The 22,362-nt window shown below is 51.3% G+C and overlaps 1 protein-coding gene across 38 annotated transcripts in view; it reads right to left on the reverse strand.

Annotated features, from left to right (window-relative positions):
* The window catches only part of TACC2 (transforming acidic coiled-coil containing protein 2), a 210,221-nt gene that overhangs the window by 62,228 nt on the left and 125,631 nt on the right, over positions 1 to 22,362 (reverse strand). For 3 of the 38 annotated variants that reach the window (XM_070579921.1, XM_070579589.1, XM_070579655.1), the window contains exon 1: positions 15,359 to 15,973. The exons of 34 other annotated variants lie outside the window; for them this stretch is intronic. In XM_070579921.1, the coding sequence (XP_070436022.1) occupies positions 15,359 to 15,426 (68 nt within the window). In that variant the 5' untranslated portion in view covers positions 15,427 to 15,973. Of the gene's footprint in view, positions 1 to 15,358; positions 16,030 to 22,362 lie in introns of those variants that run through there. One more of the 38 variants, XM_070579743.1, reaches the window with a different exon arrangement.

Raw genomic sequence — 22,362 nt, forward strand, 5'->3', positions numbered from 1 at the left:
ACAGTTTGTTCCAGGCTCCGGGATGCACTTGGAGTTTCTCTCTCTTGTGTGTTCCCTAGAAGGAAGGCTTCTCAGAGACGAGACAGGGAGAAGGAAGGAGCCAGTGATCACAGAACTGGGGAAAGAGGGTTCCAGGCAGAGAGAGCCTCAACATGGAGAGTGCAGAGGTGGGAAGGAGCTTGCCACGTGCTAGGAATGGGCTTGTTGACACCCCCCTGGGACAGCAGAGCGGGCGAGGAGGAGAAAGTCAGCCACGAGGAGGGTTTACCCAGGAAAGACTCACTCTGATTTGTGTTTTTAAAAGATCATTCTGGTGGCTCTGAGCACAGTAGCCGGGGCAGGAGGCGGGTGTCGGGGGGTTACTGGAGGAGACGCTGGAGGCCAGAAGAAAGAAGACGGGGCCTCGGACCAGCCTGGTAGCAACGGAGGTGGTGAGAAGTGGCCAGATTCGGGACCCAGGTGGAAGGCTAAGGTGACGGGCCTCGAGGAGCCGAGATCCCAGGTTATCCTTCAAAAATTTTTGGCTAAAATAAGCATTTATTTTTACTTGCACTATAACTGATACAAGGAAGAAAATAGTTTTCCTTGACTCCAAGCGACTCTGAATCATTTTTTATACTGGCTGATTTAATAACAACAAATATATCAGAGCCATGATCAGTGGTTTAAATATGACAGAGCTGGTAAGTAAACTCAGATTTCAATTACATAGAACAAAACTCCAATAAACAGATACGATTTCCCACATCCAAGAAGCAAAACTGCCTCAAGGTTAAGGGTTTGGTGACAATAACCCAACTGAGTTAAAATCGACTCTCAGAGCCGACCTTCCTGCCAACAAATTACTCAATTTTGTAATGGAAGGAACAGAATAAAGTATAGATCTGACAGTAGTCACCTGGCTGTTTCTACTCGTCATGCCTTCAAGCCCTCTGACTTACAAACACGCTCCAGCCTTCTCTCGTGTTTTCAGGACAAGATGTGAAAGGCCAGCTTTGTGCTTTGTTTTCTCACATCTGTTTGCATCAAAGGCTCAAAGTTTTCCATTATCTCAAGGTTCCCACTATTTAAAAGTCATGCTTCTGGTTTCAACTGGAATTTTAATGTAAGTTGAATTAAATAATTAGGGGCTTATCTCTTCTTTTCTTATTTGTTACAGGAAGTGTTGACGGATTGAGCATTAGAAATAAGAAAAGGGAAGAATCAAGGATTTGACCTAAGTTTTGGCTTATGCAACGGGATGAAGGATGGTATTGATGAGTGTCTGTGTTCTAGCATGAAGGGAGAATCTGACTTTTGCCCAAAATTAAGATGGAAAAGCTCTGACTCTTGCCATTTCCACATCGCACTTCCTTCAAAAGCCAAGACCAGAGGGGTTTCATTGGCTTGGCTCAGGTGACAATGACCCACACGTCCACTGAGAGAACTGGCCAGCTCAAGCTCAGACTCCTTGATGAAAATCCATCAACCAGATCATCATTGCACAACCTCTAAACTTACATAAAGAGAAACCGTACAACAAAGACATCGGTGATGGAAAAACAGCCTTTCCGCCAAAGAATGCAAAAATACTCAGATATGGAAAAATAATCAGACACTTCCTAAGTACTGTTTCAAGATGGAGGTCCACAAACCCTCAAATTCCCTTTAGACACCATTTTCACCCCAGGAGTGGAAGCAATGCCCCAGGATGAGAGGGAAGGAGCGAGAGAAGGGGAGGGTACATTTCAGTCAGAACAAGAGACTCTCCAGGCACCAACCAACACTTGACTCTGAGCTGTTAACTGGTGCTCATCTGAGGGACTCCAGAGGGGAGCTCACCCCTCCCATCCCTGGTACCCAGTGCTCTCCGCCTTGGCTCTTTCCAGGTCCCAGACAAGAGATAATGCAAACTTGCTTCCTGACACATGGCCCCACATAAATGCTGGCTTGGGGGCCTCTCAAAGGCTTGAAATGCTGCTCCATTCCCTCAGAGAATTTGGAGTACCCTAATTCTCCCTGGGGTCTGCAGCTCCAGCAGGAAGTCTGGAGGTTTGGGAAGGGCCACGCCTAACTTTGGCACCTGGACAACCCCCAGCTCCACACAGTCCCCCAACTCCCTTCTTCCTGCAGCAGAATAATGCCACCGTTTTGCACACGATCCCAGCCCGACAGGCCTGGGCCCTATCTCCTCCCAGATTCACTATCCTTGCTGCTTAGAAAATCTTTCCCTCGGAGCCTTGCTCTCCCTGGGCCATCATTATAGTTTTTAAAAGGCCCTGTGCACAGGCTCCTCATTGCTCCTCAAATTGCATCTCCCAAACACACCCGCCTTTCCCTCTCTTCCAGCCTCCCTCCACTGCTCCTTCCAAAATGAGAATGTTTTATCTGAAATTCTTAAACTGCCACTGCCTTCCTTGCTTGCTAACTTGCTGTAACTAATCTCATACACATTCCGGCTTTCCAGGGTCAGACCAGCCCTTTCAGTAGCTCTAGTCTGCATGGTTATCCATAAAGCCACACATTTTCCAGGAAAAAAATATATTTTTGCCTGCACATACAATGGACTATTAAGTAAAATGACGTTGCATTTTCCTCTTAACTAGGATGAGCTGTGGGCAGTGGGCATGGGTCCCCTCGTCGCCTGTAGAACAGCCCAGCCTGCTGCAAGCAACTCCCCTGTGGGCGGCCTCTTACGCACTCACCCATTATCCACACTGGGCAGAAGAGCTGAAGTTCTCTATTAACCAGGGAGGACGTCAAGGGAGAATTTCAGGAAAGCCAATTTCTAAACAATCCCAAAAGACAAAGTCAGGCTCTTAGTTCTAAGAATAAGGACCCATAAAAGAGTCAGGCCATTCAATCTCTTAGGTCGCAAATCTGGAAACTCAGAATTAAAGTCAACTTATGTGACAAGAAACAAAGGCAGGCAGTCTTGTCCCCTTTTTCCTTGAACACAAAGCCAAAGCTGATCACGTGACTCCGCTTTTACCTCCATCAAAGACTCCCCAGTGCTGTCCGAACTCCTTAACGTGCTTCTCTCCCCAGGCCTTCCAAGAGGCTTTCCAAGAGTCGGTCCCTGCCATTTCCCCTGGTCCTGCCTCCCACGCCCGAACCCTGTGTGCCCAGGACTCAAGCCAAACCCAACAGCCTGCCCTCCGACAGCCCTCCAGGGCCCCTTCTGGCCCCTCTGCACTTGCTCTTGCTGCTCTCTCCACCTGGTGTGCCTCCCTGCCCAGTAGATACCTGCTCAGAAAGGGTCTGCAAAAGTGTCACCTCCTCCATGCAGCCCGGCTGTCCTGCTTTCTCCATTGCTTCATCCCCACTGAACACTACAAGTCTCTGTCCTAGTGCTTACAACATCCATGAGCATGTTTTGGGTATATGGCACTGGCCTCCCCCAGCAGACCGTGAGCTCCCTGCAGGCTGGGGAGTACCCAGAGCATCACCGTGGCCTCCAAGGTGCGCAGGGCCCGGCCTCCAATTCTTCATGTGTGGTCCTCATTCTGCCACTTGGCCTTTTCTATCTCACAACTTGACTGCTCCAATTTCATCTGAGATTTTTTACCAATGAAATGTTACATCTGGGTATGAGGCAGGTACTTCCCAGGGCCCCTGAGATTTGGGCAATTCGTATGATCTCCAGGAAGGTCTGTCCCCAGTTACCCCACCCCTTGGGTTCCCGTCCACGCACCACGCCAGGCATTTAAGCCCTGAGTTTTAGAAGGTGTGGTCGCATTTTGAGACGTGGGAGAAAAACAGTATGCAGAAAATTACAGATATAATAACATTTTGAGCATAGATTGGGAAATGCATTATGAACACCCAGAAGAGTGAGCACAAAGAACAGAGACTATTACTAAAGAAAGCCCGTCTGAGGGGCTGGCCCCGTGGCCGAGTGGTTAAGTTCGCGTGCTCCGCTGCAGGCGGCCCAGTGTTTCGTTGGTTCGAATCCTGGGCGCGGACATGGCACTACTCATCAAACCACGCTGAGGTAGCGTCCCACATGCCACAACTAGAAGGACCCACAACGAAGAATATACAACTATGTACTGGGGGGCTTTGGGGAGAAAAAGGAAAAAAATAAAATCTTTAAAAAAAAAAAAAAAAAAGAAAGCCCGTCTGAGCAGCTGGGTTCCAAGGTTCAGCACCCTCTCTCCCACTTCACAGGCACTAAGGGGTTTTCTTCTTGTTATAAACAGTTCAGACCAGTGATACTAACATATCCTTTTGCACAATGTATCACTGTTGCAGGGCTTTCTTCACCGGACTTCACTACGAATTACACCACATAAAAAACAAAACCAAATGCCAGCAGCACAGTACCTCCCGACATTTCACGTAGCATTTCTTCTCAAGTCCCTAAACACAAGCACGCATTCCCTATCTCATCTGCAGAAGTCACCTGCAGCAGCAAGGTTAACCCCATTTCACGGATGTTATAACTGAGGTTCCAGAAGCTGATGGTCCTGAGTGCACGGAGTGAGCAGACAATGCCACGTGCCCAGGAACACAGCACAGGTTCGCACTGAGCCAGATTTTTAAGGTGGTATTTGTCAACTCTGCGTTGCTCCTAACAGTGGCGATGGGCTGGTTCGTGCTGACCTAGGCAGACTCTCCCCTCCGTATCTCGGGAGCGGCTGGCTCAGTTCATCAGCACCCCTCAGTCTCAATGCCACCTGCTTCTCTGGTCCATGTAAAATACACAGGTCACAGACACAGACACACAGTCACACCAGCCGGAAAGACAAAGAGGAAACAGGAGGCTCCCAGTCAGGAGAAAGAACCCTCGCAGTCTGCTGAGCCCCAGTGACGGCCAGGGCCACGGTCGCACACGCAGAGGGTGGACACGAGAGAGAGAGAAAGGCAGGAGGAGAAGAGCTCGCCCGCCACAGCCTGTGCTCAGCCGCCAGCCCACTGCCTTGTGTGTACTGGAGCAGGTGGCTGGTGACCACAGGGCCCCAGCTCCATCTCATGGTGGCCTTGGAATCTGGGGACAGCCCCAGGACTGTGCTATGTCCCAGAGAGGGGTTGGCTCGGACACACTCTTCCCACATCTGTTACTAGGTAGACACGACGGACTTCAAGAACAAACACGTCTCTGCTTCTGAAGCCCTGCTCTTCCCCACCCTCACAGACAGCACCATGAAGCATTACTTTCCAGAGCACACCTTTCCCTCCTTACCAGGAGCTCCTTCCCACTCACCCCACCTCTGTCTAGTGTCCAGAACCATCAGCAGCAAGGGTCTCAGGAAAACACCGCTGGAAGCTTCCAGCTACACATGCCCACACTCCTGCCCCTCCTTTCCCTGTGTCTCAGGTCACTTCTCTCCAGCCTTGTCCTGGTACCTAAAGACACTCGGGACAGGTGCCAAGACCCCCGGGAGTTGTCCTAGGACCGGGCTTGCCTCCCATGACACCCCAGTCAGGGCACGACACACAAGCAGAGCTGCTGAAGGTCAGTTCATAGACCAACTGAGGGCCCTGGGTCCCCGCCGCCCCAGCTGGGCTCTAGGTCCGTGCAGACAGCCCCAGAGGCTGCAATGCGCCCCTCCACTCCCCAGCAGCTGAAAGCCCCCCAGAAGGTTAGAGAGGCAGCCCCAGGAGTAAGTCGCCTGTCGTGGATCAGAGAATGTGATTCTAAAGGCCACAAACTCTGATACTTCAGGTTTTCCAGGGAGGTTTTTCTTTGGGGGGTGGGGGAGAGGTCCCTTTTCCCAAAGTCGTGACAATTACCCCTGGAAGAGTCCTACCTGTCAATCAATCACAAGAGACACATTGCCTCTTTTCTTTTAGTCAGTTTGAATTGTTTGCCTTTTCACTTGTAACCACAGGTGCCTGGCTAAGGCCACAGGCAAAGGCCTTCTGAGGAAGGAAACATTCTGGGTGTAGTCCTGCCCAGGGACACCCCTTTAGACCCCAGGCTCCTGGTCACAAGACTGCCACTGCTTAGCACACACAAACTTTGCCAGTCAGTGGTTTAAGACGAGTCAAAACTGCGGGCTCACCACACCCGGGCTGGAGAGCCACCGGGAGGGGCCGGACCCTGCATCCGTCCGTCCCACCGCCCAGCGGCCTCTCGCAAACCCTCTGACTCTTCCTTTGCCCCCAGGAGTGATGACTCTCACTCTCCCAGCAGCCCTGCCCTCCAGGAAAAGTGTCTTCGGGACCATTCTTTCTCCCCTTGATGCATTAAAGGAAATGAACTCAGTCACAGATCCTCTTCCGAACCAGGCCGGGCTGGGAAATTCCACGCATGACCTGCATGTGTGCAGCTGTTTTCCCTCAAGTCAAGCCACCCTCTCCTGCCTTCTTCCTGGAAGGAAAATACTTCCAGATGGCTCTAGGCATGTCCCTTTAAAGCAGGACAATGGACAATTAGCAACCTCCCCAGGGCCCTGGTTAATGGCAAAGCTACTCCTCTAACTCTCAGAAGCTGGAGCCCTCTTTGATCCAGATTGCTTCTGAAGTTCCAGAGAGACCCAGATGTGCTCCCCATTAAAGATGGGGCTTGCACAGGGACTGTAGAAAACACAGCTCCTCCGGGGCTGGCCGCTGCACACCGGTCAGCAACTCTATTGTGATACTGTCCCCCACTGGGTTTTCTCCCCCAGCAGTGGACAAAGAGCAGCCCCGGTGTCTGACAGATGTCAAGCTTCAACCTGGACACAGAGCACGTCTTTAGCCACTTCCCATTTGGGATGAAGAGAGAAAACACCCGCCTGCCTTGGAAACTGGTCTGTGGAACACCCCTGAGGAGATGGAAGGACTCAGAAAAGAGAAAGACACTTTGGGGCAAAGACAGAAGCTAAGATGCAATGGAGGGCCTGGACCAAGGGCCCACTGACGGTCATTCTTATCCCCGAACATCCACTGCTTTTCCTCCAGGGAGAGAGAACCTGCGATCTGTGCCCTGAGAGGATGCCTCTGATTTAAGCTTACCAAATGATAGAGGCCACGTAAAAATCTATTTTTTACCAAATTGAAAGTTAAAGGGAAAAGATTAAAATGACCACCTGACTCTCTCTGAATGATAACTAGCAGGAAAGGCCTGCATGATATTTCACAAATGAGGTGTTTGTGGCATTTAAAACAACTTTCTATTAAGAAAAAGCCCTCAAGGGCCAGCCCGGGGACGCAGCAGTTAAGTGCACACGTTCTGCTTCAGCAGCCTGGGGGTCGCTGGTTCGGATGCCAGGTGAGGACATGGCACCGCTTGGCAAGCCATGCTGTGGTAGGCGTCCCACATATAAAGTAGAGGAAGATGGGCACGGATGTTAGCTCAGGGCCAGTCTTCCTCAGCAAAAAGAGGTGGATTGGCAGCAGATGTTAGCTCAGGGCTAATCTTCCTCAAAAACAAAAGACAGAAAGAAAGAAAAAGCCCTCTGTCAATTATAGAATTACAGAATTTCAAAATTAAAACTTTTACACAGTTTGAGCTCTCATCTTTAATTCAATCCCTCCCTTCCGTAGTAATTAATTTCGATATCCTCCTTTTTTCAAGCTTTGTTTTCAGTCATTGTAATTCATCAAAAACTTGCAGAAGCCAAAAAAAAAAAAAAAGCCCTCTGTGATTTCTAAGATCCTGATGTTTCCAGCTCTAAAAAAAGTCTCAGACTCTGGAACGCCACAAACACAAACACCTTGGAGTAAGTGAAGCTGGGATGCTGATAGCAAACGGGGCCCAGCAGTCAGCCTCAGGTGTCAGCCCCATAAGGACACAGAGCTGCTATGACCGCCTCTTAGCAGGGCTGGAGCAAACCATGGGCAGAGGGGCCGCCCTCACCCCTGCCTCCACCCCCACCACCCCAGGCCCCCACTGCTCTGCCCAGAGCCAGTGGCTGCTGCTTCTTCCATTTAAGGAGAAAGCAGAGGAAACAGCAAAAGCAGCAAACCCAGAGGAAAAAAGTCTTTTAAATAAGGAGGGCTGGCAGGTACCAAACCTGCGGGAAGTCCACCATCCCAAGAGGTAATTTATTGCACAGCCACGGGATGCATTGTGCAGAAGACCCACCTTCCTGGTCCCAGGAGCTGCTTTCCTTTGCAAGGGCTAAGGATGCAGGAACAAAGGTAATTTACTGCTCACAGGCCCACCCCAGCCTCCTCGTGAGCCTCTGCAGGGCCTGCAGCAGACACCTCATCTACCCAGCAGGGAGCGGCTTCCTCAGGTGGAGGCAGCTGAAGGCAGGAAAGAGACCAGCCAAGAGATGGACAGGAAGCCGCCCGCGGAGGTGGGTGGAGGGGAGCTGCCCAAAGAGGTTTGGGAGAAAACAGACAGTAAGAAGAGCAAACCATCTGGGAGGGGAGATAGCAGGCTGCGGGGTGGGGGAAGGGGAGAGGCTCCGAGTGTCACCTGAGTGACCTGCTCATCAGCCGCAGCTGCAGTGCATCCTTTCTCCTGCAAGGGCATTTAGGCAGGAACGTGCTTCCTTTTACCAATGGCACCCGCAGGATCCTGTGATGCCACATGGTGGCGACAGGCAGGCAGAGCACTGAACTGGCTGTATTTGTAGCAACGGGCCATGTCCTCACGCCAGGCCCACAGAACCTTAACGCCCGAGGTCCAGCCCAGCCTCTCCTTGTTCCTCCAAGTCCCTGACTGCAGGGCCCCACAGGATGGCTCAGTGTGGAGCAGACACCCTATGGTTCTTCTCATCGTAAGACATCCATTCATTTGTTCATGCATTCATTCATTCAACACATTATCTACTAGGCATCAGGCACTGGGTGAGGTGCTGGGGACACAAGTATAAACAAGGAGAATGCCCCTCAGTTGCTTACATTCTGATGAGAACAGTTAAAAGAGACAAACCAAATAACTACAAATGGTGCTGAGTATTAGGAAGAACCAAATAAGAGAATGATAGAGGGCTGCGTTGTCCAATACAACAGCCACTTACCATATGTGGCTATTTAAATTTAAATTAATTAAAGTCAAATAAAATTCAAAATTCAGTTTCTTGGATGCGTGACCCATATTTCAAGCACTCAATAACCACATGGGGCTAGTGGCTACCATATTGGACAATGCAGATTATAGAACCTTTCCATCATCACAGAAGGTTCTAGTGGACAGCACCGGAGAATAGTGGCAGGAAAACCTGTCAAGAATGAAAACTAGAGTAGCCAGCTATGCCAGCATGTGGCAGAATGCTTTCTGGATGGCTTACAGCATGTGCAAAGGCTCTGAGGCAGGCGGTCGTTGTGTGACAGGTGACCAGTGTGGCCTGAGATCAGCAGGCAAGGGGAGGAGAGGCAGGGGCCAGGCCTGCAGGTCCAGACAGTGGGGTTGGATTTTAGACTAAAAGCAACGGGAAGCAGAGACAGGGAAGGACCATGATCCGGACTGTTTTAGGAAGAAGAGAGGGGAGGGAAAAGGAGAAGACAAGATTGGACTAACAGGTTTTTGGCTGGAGCAGCTGGGTGGATGAGGTGCCGCGTGGTGAGATGTGGAGCTGGGGTGGGGACTGGGTTAGTTTATATGTGTGTTTTTGTTTTTGAGGGGAGGAAGGTCATCAGTCCTATTCTGGACACGCTAAGCCTGAGCTCGCCCTCGGAAACCCAACAGGAGAGTGGAAGTAAGCAGCTGGATAGGTCCAGTGGTCAGGTGAGAGGGAAGGACACGGATCCCGGCATTCTCGGTACATGAGAGTATTTAAATCCACAAGCACGGACGGGATGTCTGAGAGGGAGGGCAGAGAAACAAAGAAGGTGGCCAGGCCGAAGACTTGAGGACCCTCATGCTGGCCACGGGGTCACAAAGCTAGGGGACGTGGTCCGGGCACTGCACCAACCAGCTGTGTGACCAGGGGCCAGCAAACTACAACTCACTGCCTGTTTTTGCAAATAAAGTTTTATTGGAACACTCGTTTACTAACTGTCCACAGCTGCTTCTGCACTCTAACAGCACAGCATATGGTCGGCAAAGTCTAAAATACTTACTATCTGGCCCTTTACAGAGAAAGTTTGCTGACCCTTGATTTAAGCCATCCAGAGGCCTCAGTTTTCTTATCTTTAAAATGGGAGTAGAAGCGCCTGCCTCGTAGGGTTAACAGATATAATACTTCTATAATGAAAAACACCTGAGTCTCCTCAGCAAGGCTAAGAGAAGAGCCACTCACTCTCGGCTTTGACACCACAGCATCCAGCTCTGTTTTCACTTTTGGCAACGGCAAACAACACACACCCGCTCTCCAGAAACAACTGCTAAAGTGAATTGGTAAATATAAACAGAACCACCGCCGCCCGAGCTATCGCTTCAACACGCCATGTATAGGAACAGTTCTGACTACGCCAGTTCTCGCGGCCAACCAGTCTCCCCCGGTCCAACCTGAAACAAGGGCATCAGTCCATGAACAATGGGCTTTCATGGAACAATTGCTGACAATGCCTGTCCTCATCATTAATCTTAAGAGGGAAGGATGGAATTGTTCAACATCCTTTGCTTACCCCAGACGCTGCCCTGGCTCAGGCAATCCATCTGGCAAGAAGAGCCAATCATATTTCAGGCTCAAGTGGTTCCTAGGCAACCAAAAATATAGCCACAGAAACAGGCTGTAGACAGTGGAAAGAAACCTGGGGATGGGGAGAGAGTGGTCCAGAATCCACTGACCCGGATGTAACGCTCACCCACAGTCACTCCAGCAGTATCCCAGTCCTAGCTGCTCTCTCTCCCATCAGTGCCCTGTCCTGGTGCCCCAGCAGAAAGGGATGGCCTGACCCGTTGGACAATTGGCAGCTACCCGGAGGGACTCAGAATGTTCTTGCCTTTTGCCCACCTGAGAGAAAGCCTAAAGATAACTTCCACAGAGAAGGTATTGAATGGCCAGGATCCTTCTGGACATGGGCACCTGGCCACAGGGGCCATGCTGGAGATATCCAGGAATGACAGCTGAGGAAAAAAGCACCTGTTATGGACTCAATGTTCGTGTCACCCAGCCCCCTGAATTTATAGTCGAAACTCTGATCTCCAATGTGATGGTATTAGGAGGTGTGGCCTTTGGAAGGTAATTAGGCCATGAGGATGGAGCCGTCATGATGGGATTAGTGCCTTTACAGGAAGAGATAGCTTTCTCCCTTTCTCTCTCTCTCCGCCCTGTGAGGACATAAAGAGAAGACAGCCATCTGTAAACCAGGAACTGGGGTCTCACTGGACGGTAATCTGCCAGCACCTTGATCTTGGACTTCTCAGCCTCCAGAACTAGAAGAAATAAGTCTGTCGCTTAAGCTGCCTGTCTGCAGTATTTCTGTGATGGCGGCCTGAACTAAGGCAGCACTGAGAAGCCCCTTTGGGACTAAGGCAACTCCCATTCTACAGATAACCGTGCAGCGTTTTCATTCTCAGGGGGAACAAAACTCTGATAATTTGGTCCAGTGATAATATCCCAGATAAAATCTGCTTCCAGGAACTGAGAAACTGTGTGTAGCCCTCAGGAATGCTGTCATTTACCCAAATGACTTTGCCAAGGGTCACCCCAAGAAACAACGCTTTGAAAAAGACCCAATGAGGCCTAAAGAAAGATTCCTACCAGGAGCCCCAGCGGCCCCTCCTGGCCTCCTGAAATGCTGTCACTTTTTGAGCGCAGACTGTCTCCGCTTTTGCTGCAGACTGGTGCTTTCGTCTTCTTGGACTTTTTACAGACATGGCACCTCACCTCTGAGAAACCCTGTGAGGCAGGTGGGGAAAATCAGAGTCACTGGACCCTCTCAGCAGCTCTCAGACTCAAAGAGGGTGAGGAGCCACATGAGGGGGGAAGGGACCAAATCTCTGCTTTCTCGTCTGTGGTCACAGACGCGTGGAAAGCTCCAAACCCCTCCTGGGACCACTTTACCTCGTGAGGCAGCGCCCACGATCTCTCTCTGGTCGTGGCCACTCTCTCAGCTACAATTCTGATCTCACCTGCTTCTCCAATCCCAGCCCAAACCCGTGAACTTTCCCCCAAATGTGCTCCTAACCTGGTTTTCTCGTCCTGGCTAACGCCACATCCTTCTTAGTCATCGGAGTGTAAAACCACCGTCTTTAACCTTCCTTCTCCTGTCTCATCAATCATAGGACCTGTTGCTTCATCCTTCATCACCTCTCTCCATCCATCCTGGCCCTTCTATTTGGATCCCCATGGATCAAGAGGCATGGGTTTCCCTATTTGTGATCTGTTTTCTAGAGCCCAAGACATGAGTGGTGCCACAGTCGAAGGAGGCTGAACTTGCCAACAGTACAAATCACTCTCAGGTAAGGGCCCCCCAGCTGCCTCTCGGTGGGTGTGGGGATGTGGAGGAAGCTGAGGGAAACCCTGGAACCGGGGTCTCCAACTACACAAAGGACAAAGTACTTAATGCTGCTGCTGCGCTTAGCAGAAGCTCAGCCACAAGGGGCTGCCACGGAAGGAAGGCTCCAACGGCAGGTATAATCAATAGAGGCAGACCACATCTCCTCAAGCACTTCCCACCCCTTTCCCGTATCTCCCACCCATCCACGCAAAGTGTTTTCTGCAGCAGAATTCTCTTCCTGCCACCCCTCTTCTATTTGGAAGGAATGGCTACTGCTGCTACTAGAACTTTCTTCCCAGACAGGAAAGCAGCAGCTCGGTAAGTGGCCAGCGCTTCCTCATGGACCAGGATGGAGACAGTTGACTAGCACAGGGCTTCTCAAACTTTGCAGGCTACAAATCAGGGCATCTTTACAAATTACTAATCAAAACAGAGAATCTGATTCAGTCAATCGAGGGTGGAGCCTGAGATTCTGCATTTCCAGCAAGTTTCTAGGGGAAGCTGATGCAGCTGTCTGCAGACCACCCTCGGGGTAGCAAGGGATGGGCCAAGGTTTCACCTCCATCCCCCTGCCCAACCTCAATCCCATACGCCTTCCTGCTCCTCCAGGCTTTTATGCTGCTCCTCCCCAAAGGGGAGACACAGGACTCCGGATCTCCCGCCTCCTTGCCCTACTGCACTCCTATAGAGGGAAGCTATGGGGGGGGCTACAACAGCTGCCCAAAGGCATCCCAAATGTGCAATCTGAAGGAAAGAAATCCCAGAACTAAAAAGAATTCCTGCAGGCTCTTCCAAATCATCCTCATCTTCCCATTTTTTTGTTTCACTCTTACGCACCAGCCCTCCTTAAGCTGATCTTTCCCAGGGAACCATCAGAGAAAAAGAGAAACGCTCACTCTAGATTCCAGCTGTCATGACTGTACCTTGCCGCAGGTGTGCACCCTGAGTGCGTCTCCACCCCTGCCACCCTGACAGCATTGTCTTACAGGCGAAGCTTCTTTCCTGCCATGGACCACACGCCACATGTCTTGTGTATCATTTATGTGCATACGTTTTTAGGTGCATGGAAACACATGCTATTGCTAAAGACTTGAGCTTGTGCAGAAAGAGGTGCTCTCAATACATTTTTTTAAAGCCTCTAGACTGGAAATGAGCATATCTGTAGTAGAAAAACAAGCCCCAGTTATTCAAACAGCAGGGATGGGATTTTACAGAATAGTTGCTAGGAACTGCACCAGCCCCAAACATTTCCACTCTATTTTTCAAAACAAAATATTAGGGGATGGCGAGTGGGATTTTGTGAATGAGGAAATATACTATCTTAAAAATCTATATTCAGAGATTTTACAGAAGTAGCAGTTCCGGGGAGCAAAGCCTCAGGCTGGTGCTCATGGACCAACTCAACCGCACAAGATTTGATGAGCAGCTTCTCATGAGCAGTTTCCGTCACAATGTGGCCATTCAGCCTGGAGTTTATGTAAGTACCACTATCCCCACAGGACAGAACCTTGGGGCACTTTATCCAAAAAGGCAGCTTCTCCCTAACAGAATCCCTCCAAACTTAGCCCTCAGCCAACAGAATACTGGTCATTTATCAACTCAACTGGGAAAGAGGGTGGGGACGTTGGAGACTGGTGAGCTGAATTTTCAACGGCTGGGGAGCCTATTTTCCCCAAAGACCTGATCACATTACCTTTTCCAGCCTCCTAAGCTCTTTGACAGGTCTGAGCCCTGATAGCGAGTTTGATTTTCAGTTTAAAGAGTTTTAAAAAATGGATTGAAATGTTCTTTTCTGCTTAGGCTCGAGTCCTTCACGGGAGTACGTATTTCCATGCATCTAACAATACTACACATGGATGAAAAGCAGGGCAGGCATAGTGCAAGGCGCATGGCACTAAAGAACGGGCGTCCAACGCGACGCGCCTCCATTGTAAGCTGATGCTTTCTCAAGTTACAGGGATGAAGACCAATGATCGGGGCACACCTGCTCCTGAGGATGGTTCGCTGCTAAGGAGCCGGAGCCTGGAAAACCAGGAGGCTGGCCCAGCATTACATCACCGCGCTGAGCCGGCTCCTCATGGAAGCCCAGGCCTGGGGACAAGTGAGGAAGCCCCACATGGCTCCTGTCCCTACTACAACACACAGACCAACCCCTGCTATCTTTAATCTACACATCAATGGCTCCCATGAACTGACCACTTTACCGCCCCCACCCCCAAATCCCCAGAAAACACCCTTCTCTGAGACATATTCTTCTCTGGGGAAGGGGAGAGGTTGGCAGGGCTGTGGAGGCCCACTGTGGATGCAAGCCGGACCCGCTGAAACATGCTCCAGGAGCCAGATCTAGTCAATGAGCCCCATCCTCCAGACATGCCTGCGTAGGAAGTGGAAACAACCATATAGAAACGGCAATTCTAAAAAACACTCATGCAGAATAAAGGCCACTTCTGAGCACATTAGCTCTGTGGTTTAGAGAAATGATCAGATTCCTGGATCAACGCACAGTCAAATACTACCTCGACCAATGGACCAATGACAAGACCGTTCTGCTGGCTTTACTAATAATAGCAAGAGGCCTTGTCCTCAACAGTGTTCACCGGAGTGAGCATACCATGCTTTGGCTAACCCGAATGAATGTCCCACCAGCGATGCTCCACACCATCTGCCTAGCCATGCGAGTGGCTGCACCTAAATTGGTCTGTCTCCATGGGCACCGAGCTACCACACTGAAGGGTTCTTCCCAAGAGGCCCTCCTTGATACCCGGCTGTTCCCTTGCAGGAAATACCACTGCGCCAGGGGTGTAGAGTTAAGATGCTAATGGCACCAGAAGCCCCCAACCATGCACCGGGCTGCTGAACAACCAAAACCAAATTGCAGGGGGTCATTTCTGCCCCCAGGCAATATCCTGGGGCTGTCAGATGCTCATTCTAGAGGGAGTACGACATGCTAGATGGAGCAGCCACCAGGTAAAGCCACGCAAGGCTGCCGAGAACCCGGGCCAGCTCCAGCTCCAGGCTTCACGGTCATCAGGAGACGCGACAGTAACAAAGCCCCGGCAGCCTCTCCTCCTCTGGGGGGAGGGGGTTCCGGGCGGCCCGGCAGAGCACTTACATTGCCTCTGAAGCCTCCTGATTCAAGTCGCTGGCTGGGACTGGCTGCAGGGACTGCGACCCTCCCATCCTCGCTGCGCCCTGGCGAGCAGGCTAGCCGCAAGCAGGGCCAGCGTCCTGGCGCGATTCCTCCAGCCGGGAGCCCGGGGCGGGCCGGCCGGCAGCCGGGGCTGCTGCACTGCAGATGGGAGCAGCTGCTGGCATCCGTGGCGGCAGCGGCGGCGGGGAGCTGCGGCTCGCGGCCGGAGCCGGAGCCCGGGGAGCGAGCGCCGCGGAAGTGTGCGCGCGAGTGCGGTCGGCGCGCGCCTAAGTGTGTGCGTGAGTGTGGCCGGCACGCGCGGCTCTGCCCGGGGCGCGCGGGTGTGAGCGTGAGCACCGGTGTGGTCCGAATGGATCTGCTCTTAAACCCCCCGGCAGCCCGGCTCCTGTGTGTGACACAGTGATGTCATCATCACCGAGCAGCCCCGACGCCTGCATCTTCACAAAGCTCCATCGCGGGCTCCGGAAACCGGGCCGGGAGGAGGGAGGGCGAAGACCCTCCCTCTGCACCCACGCCGCCTCCCCTAGCCTCCCCCAGCCTCGCCCCGTCCGCTCCCATTGTGTGTCTTTGAAATGCAAATACGCTGCGGGCTGGGGAGCCTGGGGCCCCAGGAGGGAGGGGCCTGGTGGTCTGGCCAGGCTGACCACGGAGAGATTGGGGGGTATTCTCATCCCGACTGGTTCATCCCTCCAGGAGGAAGGAAATGGACTCTCCCGCCCCAGTGTCGGGGGACGGCTGGAAGAGCAGGTAAACAGGCTGCAGTGGGAAACGTGCAAGATGCGTGCTGTTGTTTCCCACTGCCTGCGTCTGCCTCCTTCAGGCCGGTGGCCAGGCCCTGGAGCAGCTGACGCCTGGACTGGGGAGATGTGAGGGCCTGGCTCTCCCCTCACAGCGAGCCCAGGCCAGGTCTCCAAGGACACCTTTGCTGACACAGTTAGGGGGATTGGGACAAGCTGGGGAGGGAGAGGCCCAGGCCCACTATAGAGTCTGCAACCCCATCTTTGGCCACCAGATGAGTTCTCCGCAGAGAAGCCCCCTGCAAGGGCACATCCGGAACAAACAGGCCAGGCAAGCTGCGAGGTCTGTGTCAGGCCCCTAATGCCACAACAAGGGTGTACGGCAAAGGCAGCTCCTGGTGACATGCAATCGAAAGGCCCATTTGTGTGATCCTAAACACAGGCTGGGCCTGCAGGAATGTCCGTGACACCCAATCGCAGAACCCCACAGCACCCACCCCCCAATATGCCTGCTGGGGCCCATTCCCAGCTAGCCAGGCCCCCACCGCTGGCTTCTGGCTGGCTCAGAAACCCTCAAGGCTTGGGCATCTGGGCCTTCTCACCAGAGGCTCCTAGAGGATTTCATCTCCTTAGAGGTGCAGGAGGTTTGGGGACGCACCTGGGAACCCGAACACCGTCTCCTGCTCTACATTCAGAGCAACCACATTCTGAGCTCCAAACAGACTCACGACTGAATTAAAGTGGAACCTCTGGTGGGTATGTTGAAAACTCTCCTACATTTTCCCAGCATTTCTTCACCTCCCCCAGAACAATAAGCCATAAAATGCATCTACATTGTGGTCAAAAGAAAAATAAAATGAAAACAAAACTGCTCAAAACATTTAAAAATTTCCCCCAATACAGAGTGTTTTCTAAAACTGTGGCCAAGGATGTTGGATGGGTACGTCTGAGGTTTTGGCTCACGATGTCAGGATAGTCCTAGAGCTTCACGGTGGGCCGACTTTCTTCCGCTTGTATTTAACATCAGTGTCAAACAAAAAGCCAGAAAATCAAATTTGTTTCCCGGGCTGCAACAACATGAAATTTCCAGGAAACACTGAAAAGGTTTACTTTCGCGTTTCTATGAAAATAGCTAATGATGGTGTCAATCTCGCAGGGAAGGTAACTGGCAGGGGGTGGCGTGATGTGGCCTGCTTTGGAAAGCACCGCCCCGGGAAGCCGTCACTCACTGTCAGCGCTGGGTGTCATCTGGAGGCAAGGATCCTGCAACTTGTTCATCCCATCATTCTCGGCACCTCCGGGTTTTGTTTCTCTAGCAGAAACAGATCTCTCAGGCCCATATGCGGCTGGGAGTCCAAAGAACCTTACCAGCAGAGCTGCAAAATTCATAAGTGCTTACCTAGATCTCATTTTTGGAGGAAAGTGACCCCTTCCCTGGGCACTGAGGGCGTGACCTTCAGCCAAACTTAGCACTTGGAAAATGCAGGGAAAAACAATAAGGAGACACAATTAGAACGCACCTGCTACCTTTTTTCTTTCCATGATGCGTGAAAGTATAGACCCATCCAAGTGTCCTTACCCTTAGCAGGTGGGGATTTTGCTGCAATAACAAGAGAGGGCTTTGAAACGAGACAGGAATTCAAATCCTGACTTCTTCCTCCTTTGCTGTGTGGCCTTAGGCCAACCGCTTAACCACACTGAGCCTCTGCTTCCTCAGCTGGCAAAAGAGAGAATGCATCTGCTTTGCAGGGTATTGGGACAATTAATGAAATAACAAATATGAAAGCCCAGGACCAGGACCCTCACTGGTACTAACAGTGCTAAGTTCCTTTCCTTCTTTATAGGAACTGTTCCCCCTCAATATAGTACCACAAAAGAAACCAGGAGGCATTAAAGCAAAGTGCTTTGACTTAGAATCCCGACAGCCAGAAAGTTACGACAGAGTGCCACTCCACTCAGCAGGCTGACACCACCACCTCGCTGATGTTAACAACTTGACCAAGAACCAGAGGAGAAACAAATGCCGTCTGGGCACCCGTGACGCTGATGCAGCTACAATCCAGGCGCCACTAGCCTGTGGGATTTCCTTACGGAAGAACTTCTCAGACCCTCAAGGAAGCCCTTTCGATGTTCACTTTATACACAATTCAAAACAAACTTGGTTCTCTAGTAATTCAGCCTACAGAAAATGTGAAACCTAAAAAATGGGGAGGGAGAGTGATTAGAGAAGAAAAAGGGCTGTGTACGCACTGAAGGTTTCTGTCCCCACATCCATATGTGGAGGCCCACTCCCCAGGGCGATGGTGCTGGGAGGCGGTGCCTTTGGGAGGTAATTAGGGTTAGATGAGGCCACGAGGGGCCTCTCATAATGTGAATAATGCCCTTATAAAAAGGGAAAGAGACACGTGGTCTCTCTCTCTCTCTCTGTCATGTGATGACACCGTGCCAGAAGGCGACCATCTGCAAACAGGAAGAGAGGCCTCACCAAGAACCTGAGCATGCTGGCACCCTGACCTTGGACCTCCAGCCTCCAGAACTGTGAGAAATAACTGTTTGGATTTAAGCTGCCCAGTCCGTGGCATTTTTGTTACAGCAGCGCAGGCTGACCAAGACAGGCTGCTTAAGACACATTGATAATACCAAGGAGAACGGCTGACAAAAAGGGAAAAATCAGAAAAACTATTAAAGTCAGACCAAGAAACCACAAAACACAGCAGTCCACGGCCATTCAACCAGCTTAAGTGTTCCGCAGACCCTGAAGATGCACAGCTCCCCCTGGGTTGTGGTTGTCCACAGTGACTGCTGTTAACCACACCCCTACAGCCCATCCTGCCTGTTTTACTGCCTCCCCTCCTGCCTCCCTCACCCCACCCTGCCACACCCCAAATCATTCCACGAAGGTTAAATCATGGGTTAATACAATAAGAAAGCACAGGTTCCAGCTAAAATTATTAAAATGCAAGCAGTTGGCATTCCACTCACTCATTCCCTCACGTATTCAACCTGCATGAGCACCCACTCGGGCCTGGCCCTCAGCTGGGGCTGAGGCTACAGAAGCGTCCCGTCTTCCCCCTCTGCTTTCTCCTGACCTCCCTTACAGGGGGCGCTGCCTTCACATGGCCCAGCTGCTCCTCCCCTCCTTGCGGCCTCTTCCACCCCAGCTGGTACTCCAGACTCCACCTTGACCACCCCGGGAAGGCAGAGGCTGCAACAGCAGACTGTTTCCTCTCTAGATCAGACCAGCGATGCCAGACACTTCTACCCATGGCTCTAATGAGGCTCTGAACTCAAACAGCGCCTCTGTGGGCCTCGGGACCACAGCACATGTATTCTAGGACCTTGAAGGTAGGCTAAGCCCACTTAGACAGGCTCTACTCCCAACCCTCCTACTGATGTCCCCAAGATACCCCAGTTGTTGTTAGTGCCGAAGAATCAATTCTGACTCCTAGCACCCCCGTGTACAGCAGAGCAGAATCCTGCCTGGTCTTTTTGCGCCATCCTCTCACCTTCAGCGCTATATCAGACAATGCTCCACTGCTATTTATAGGGTTTTCATGGCCAATTTCTTTGGAAGTGGGTGGCCAGGTCCTTCTTCCTAGTCTAGAAGCTCTGCTGAAACCTGTCCACCATGGGTGACCCTGCTGGCATTTGAATTATCGGTGTCACAGCTTTCCGCATCACAGCAACATGCAGCTGCCACAGTGTGACAACTGACAGAGGGGTGGCGTGGTTCCTTGACCAGGAATGAACCCAGGGCCACAGCAGTGAGAGTGCTGAATCTAGTGCTAAGCACTAGACCACCAGGGCTGGCAAAGACACCCTAGAAACCTGGATAAATCAAGGAATACGCTCATCATTTCTAAAACAGTTAGCAATTCAGCATATATTAAGGCACTTACCATGTGCCTAGTCTATCACTGCTGAATAAGATGAGTCTATTCTCAAGTTACTTACTGACACATACCAGAAATATCAGCAAACCTGCCAAATCCCCATCACTGAGAGATGAACTATGTGGTACAGGCGCATCAGTCCCACTGAGGTTCAAGGGACCGAGCCACAGTTGAGAAAGGCGAGGAGCTTGAAGCCCCTCTGACACCCCAAGGAAAACAAACTTGAGCGGTTCTATCTTTGCCTCCGGCCTCGGGGAAGTCTCTTGTTGCCATAGCAGCGATCCTCTCAAACACAAGCAGAGGACCCCTGCACTGCTAATTAGCCCGAGCACACACACTGAAGGAAAGTAGGTCAGATCACAGAAACATCCATCTGGAGAGGGCTGAGAATGTCAATACAGATGGGGAACAGGCCCAGGCAGGGGCCTGTTTCTTCAAGGCATTGGCCTTCACCACGATCCAGTGCACCATGGTGGGGAGTGCGAGGAAGCTGCACAAAACCACGTGGGCCTTCTCTTTAGAAGCCACCCTTCAGAGGTGGTGCCATCACTGCCCACATGCAACTTGTTCCTCCATCTGAGGCCCCAAGTCCAGCCCTACATCCTACGATTCTGTGCCTAGCGCTTCGCTCACTGCCTTTCCTGAGATTCTAAGAGCTGAGAGCTGTTCCATCTCAGCCCTCACGTGTGGCCCCAGTTCAGCAACCACATGTAACTATGGGCCTGAGACCAGCAAAGCCGACCGGCAAACACGATCAGGTGGTGGCGTTAAGAATGGCACACTGCTGGCACTTTCTCTGCCCAGGTTTCACGGATCCAGGATCCTCTTTCCTGGGCCTTTGGAGATACAGCTTTCACGTCACTCGACCTTGCTCCAAAAGTTGTCCACTGCCTTCAGGAAAAAGTCCCAATTCTCTGTCCAGGCCGTGATACTGTCCCTCGCTCCATCCTGTGTTCAAGTGGGGCCAGCATGCTCCCATGATCTCACTGCCGAGGAGGATCTCCCGCCCCAACTTCTCCAGCTCTCTCAATTCCCCCCTGCATCGTCCCAGCTCCCGCCAGCTCCAGGGAGGGGTCGGTCTGGCCCAGCCCACAAACTTCCTCCCATTTTCTCAGCTGCTAGCAGATTGAAGCCCTGGCTTTCTCCTGCCTCGCTGGAGTCTCCCTTGATCCATGTCTGTGTCTGGTGTCTCCGCCCTCCAGCCATGCGGTGTGCCCCATGCACAGCCAGAGCTCCATAAACACGGGTGGCATGACACCTCAGAGGACGTGGGAAAAGGTCCTGGCAAAAGTCTTCGATCTTATGAGGAACAGAGAAAAGGCAGGACGCTGTTGGGCTCCTCCACTCCCAGGGCCACTTCTGCTAATCTCCACTCCAACATTCTATCTCATGTGCTCACCCCTGCAAGTCTGAGTGGTTTTCCTGGGCTGAAGTGCAAGCTCAGGTGACACCCCATCTTTTCCAGAAGGTTCTGTTGCTCTCTCCTTGAAAAGGGCTCATCTACTATATGTCTTCCTTGTTGCCTTCACCATATTTACACGAGAACTTTCAAAGTTCCTTTCAAGCAAGGACAGCTCCAACGGCTACTCTTCATGAGGAAAAAAAAAAATCCTTCAATTCAGTTATGATAGAAGATGAAGGTTGAGGACTCTACTGTTACACCCAGGGAGGCAACCCAAAATGTGCTAGGAAAGAAATCAGTGAAGAGAGATGTGACTTTTATTTTAAAATTAAGAATTCAGGATACTTTTTTTTTTTTTTTTTTTTTTTGGTGAGGAAGATTGGCCCTGAGCTAACACCCGTGCTAATCTTCCTCTATTTTGTATGTGGGGATGCTGCAATACAAAATGGCTTGATGAGTGGCATGTAGGTCCGTGCCAGGGATCTGAACCCATGAATGTCAGGCCACTGAAGTGAAGTGTGTGAACGTAACCACAATGCCACTGGGGCGCCCCCTCAGAATACATTTTAAATCTTTGATTCCTACAAGAAGGAAGGAAGGCAGGCTGACCCTGAGAACCCCAGGACTATGCAAAAGTTAAGTTAGTGTTGAGAAGTCTCATCACATGGGAGAAAGAAATCAGAACAGAAACACCATGTCCAAGAAGACTAAATGAGATCCTCAAAATGCTTCTTTCTTTACCAAAATAATTCCGTTCTTTGGAGATGGAAATGGTAGGAGACACTAGAGATAACTGTTTGGAAAATATATCCTATCTAATTTTAAAAAGGATTTAAGCTTACAATTCAAGAGAGTAAAACAAGAAATTCGAGGAGAAAAGGTGGGTATAAGCCAGAGGGGGTGAGGTTGGCCTGGAAGTACTGACCTCAGCCC

Source organism: Equus przewalskii, chromosome 1, assembly GCF_037783145.1.
Source record: "Equus przewalskii isolate Varuska chromosome 1, EquPr2, whole genome shotgun sequence".
Lineage (NCBI taxonomy): Eukaryota > Metazoa > Chordata > Mammalia > Perissodactyla > Equidae > Equus > Equus przewalskii.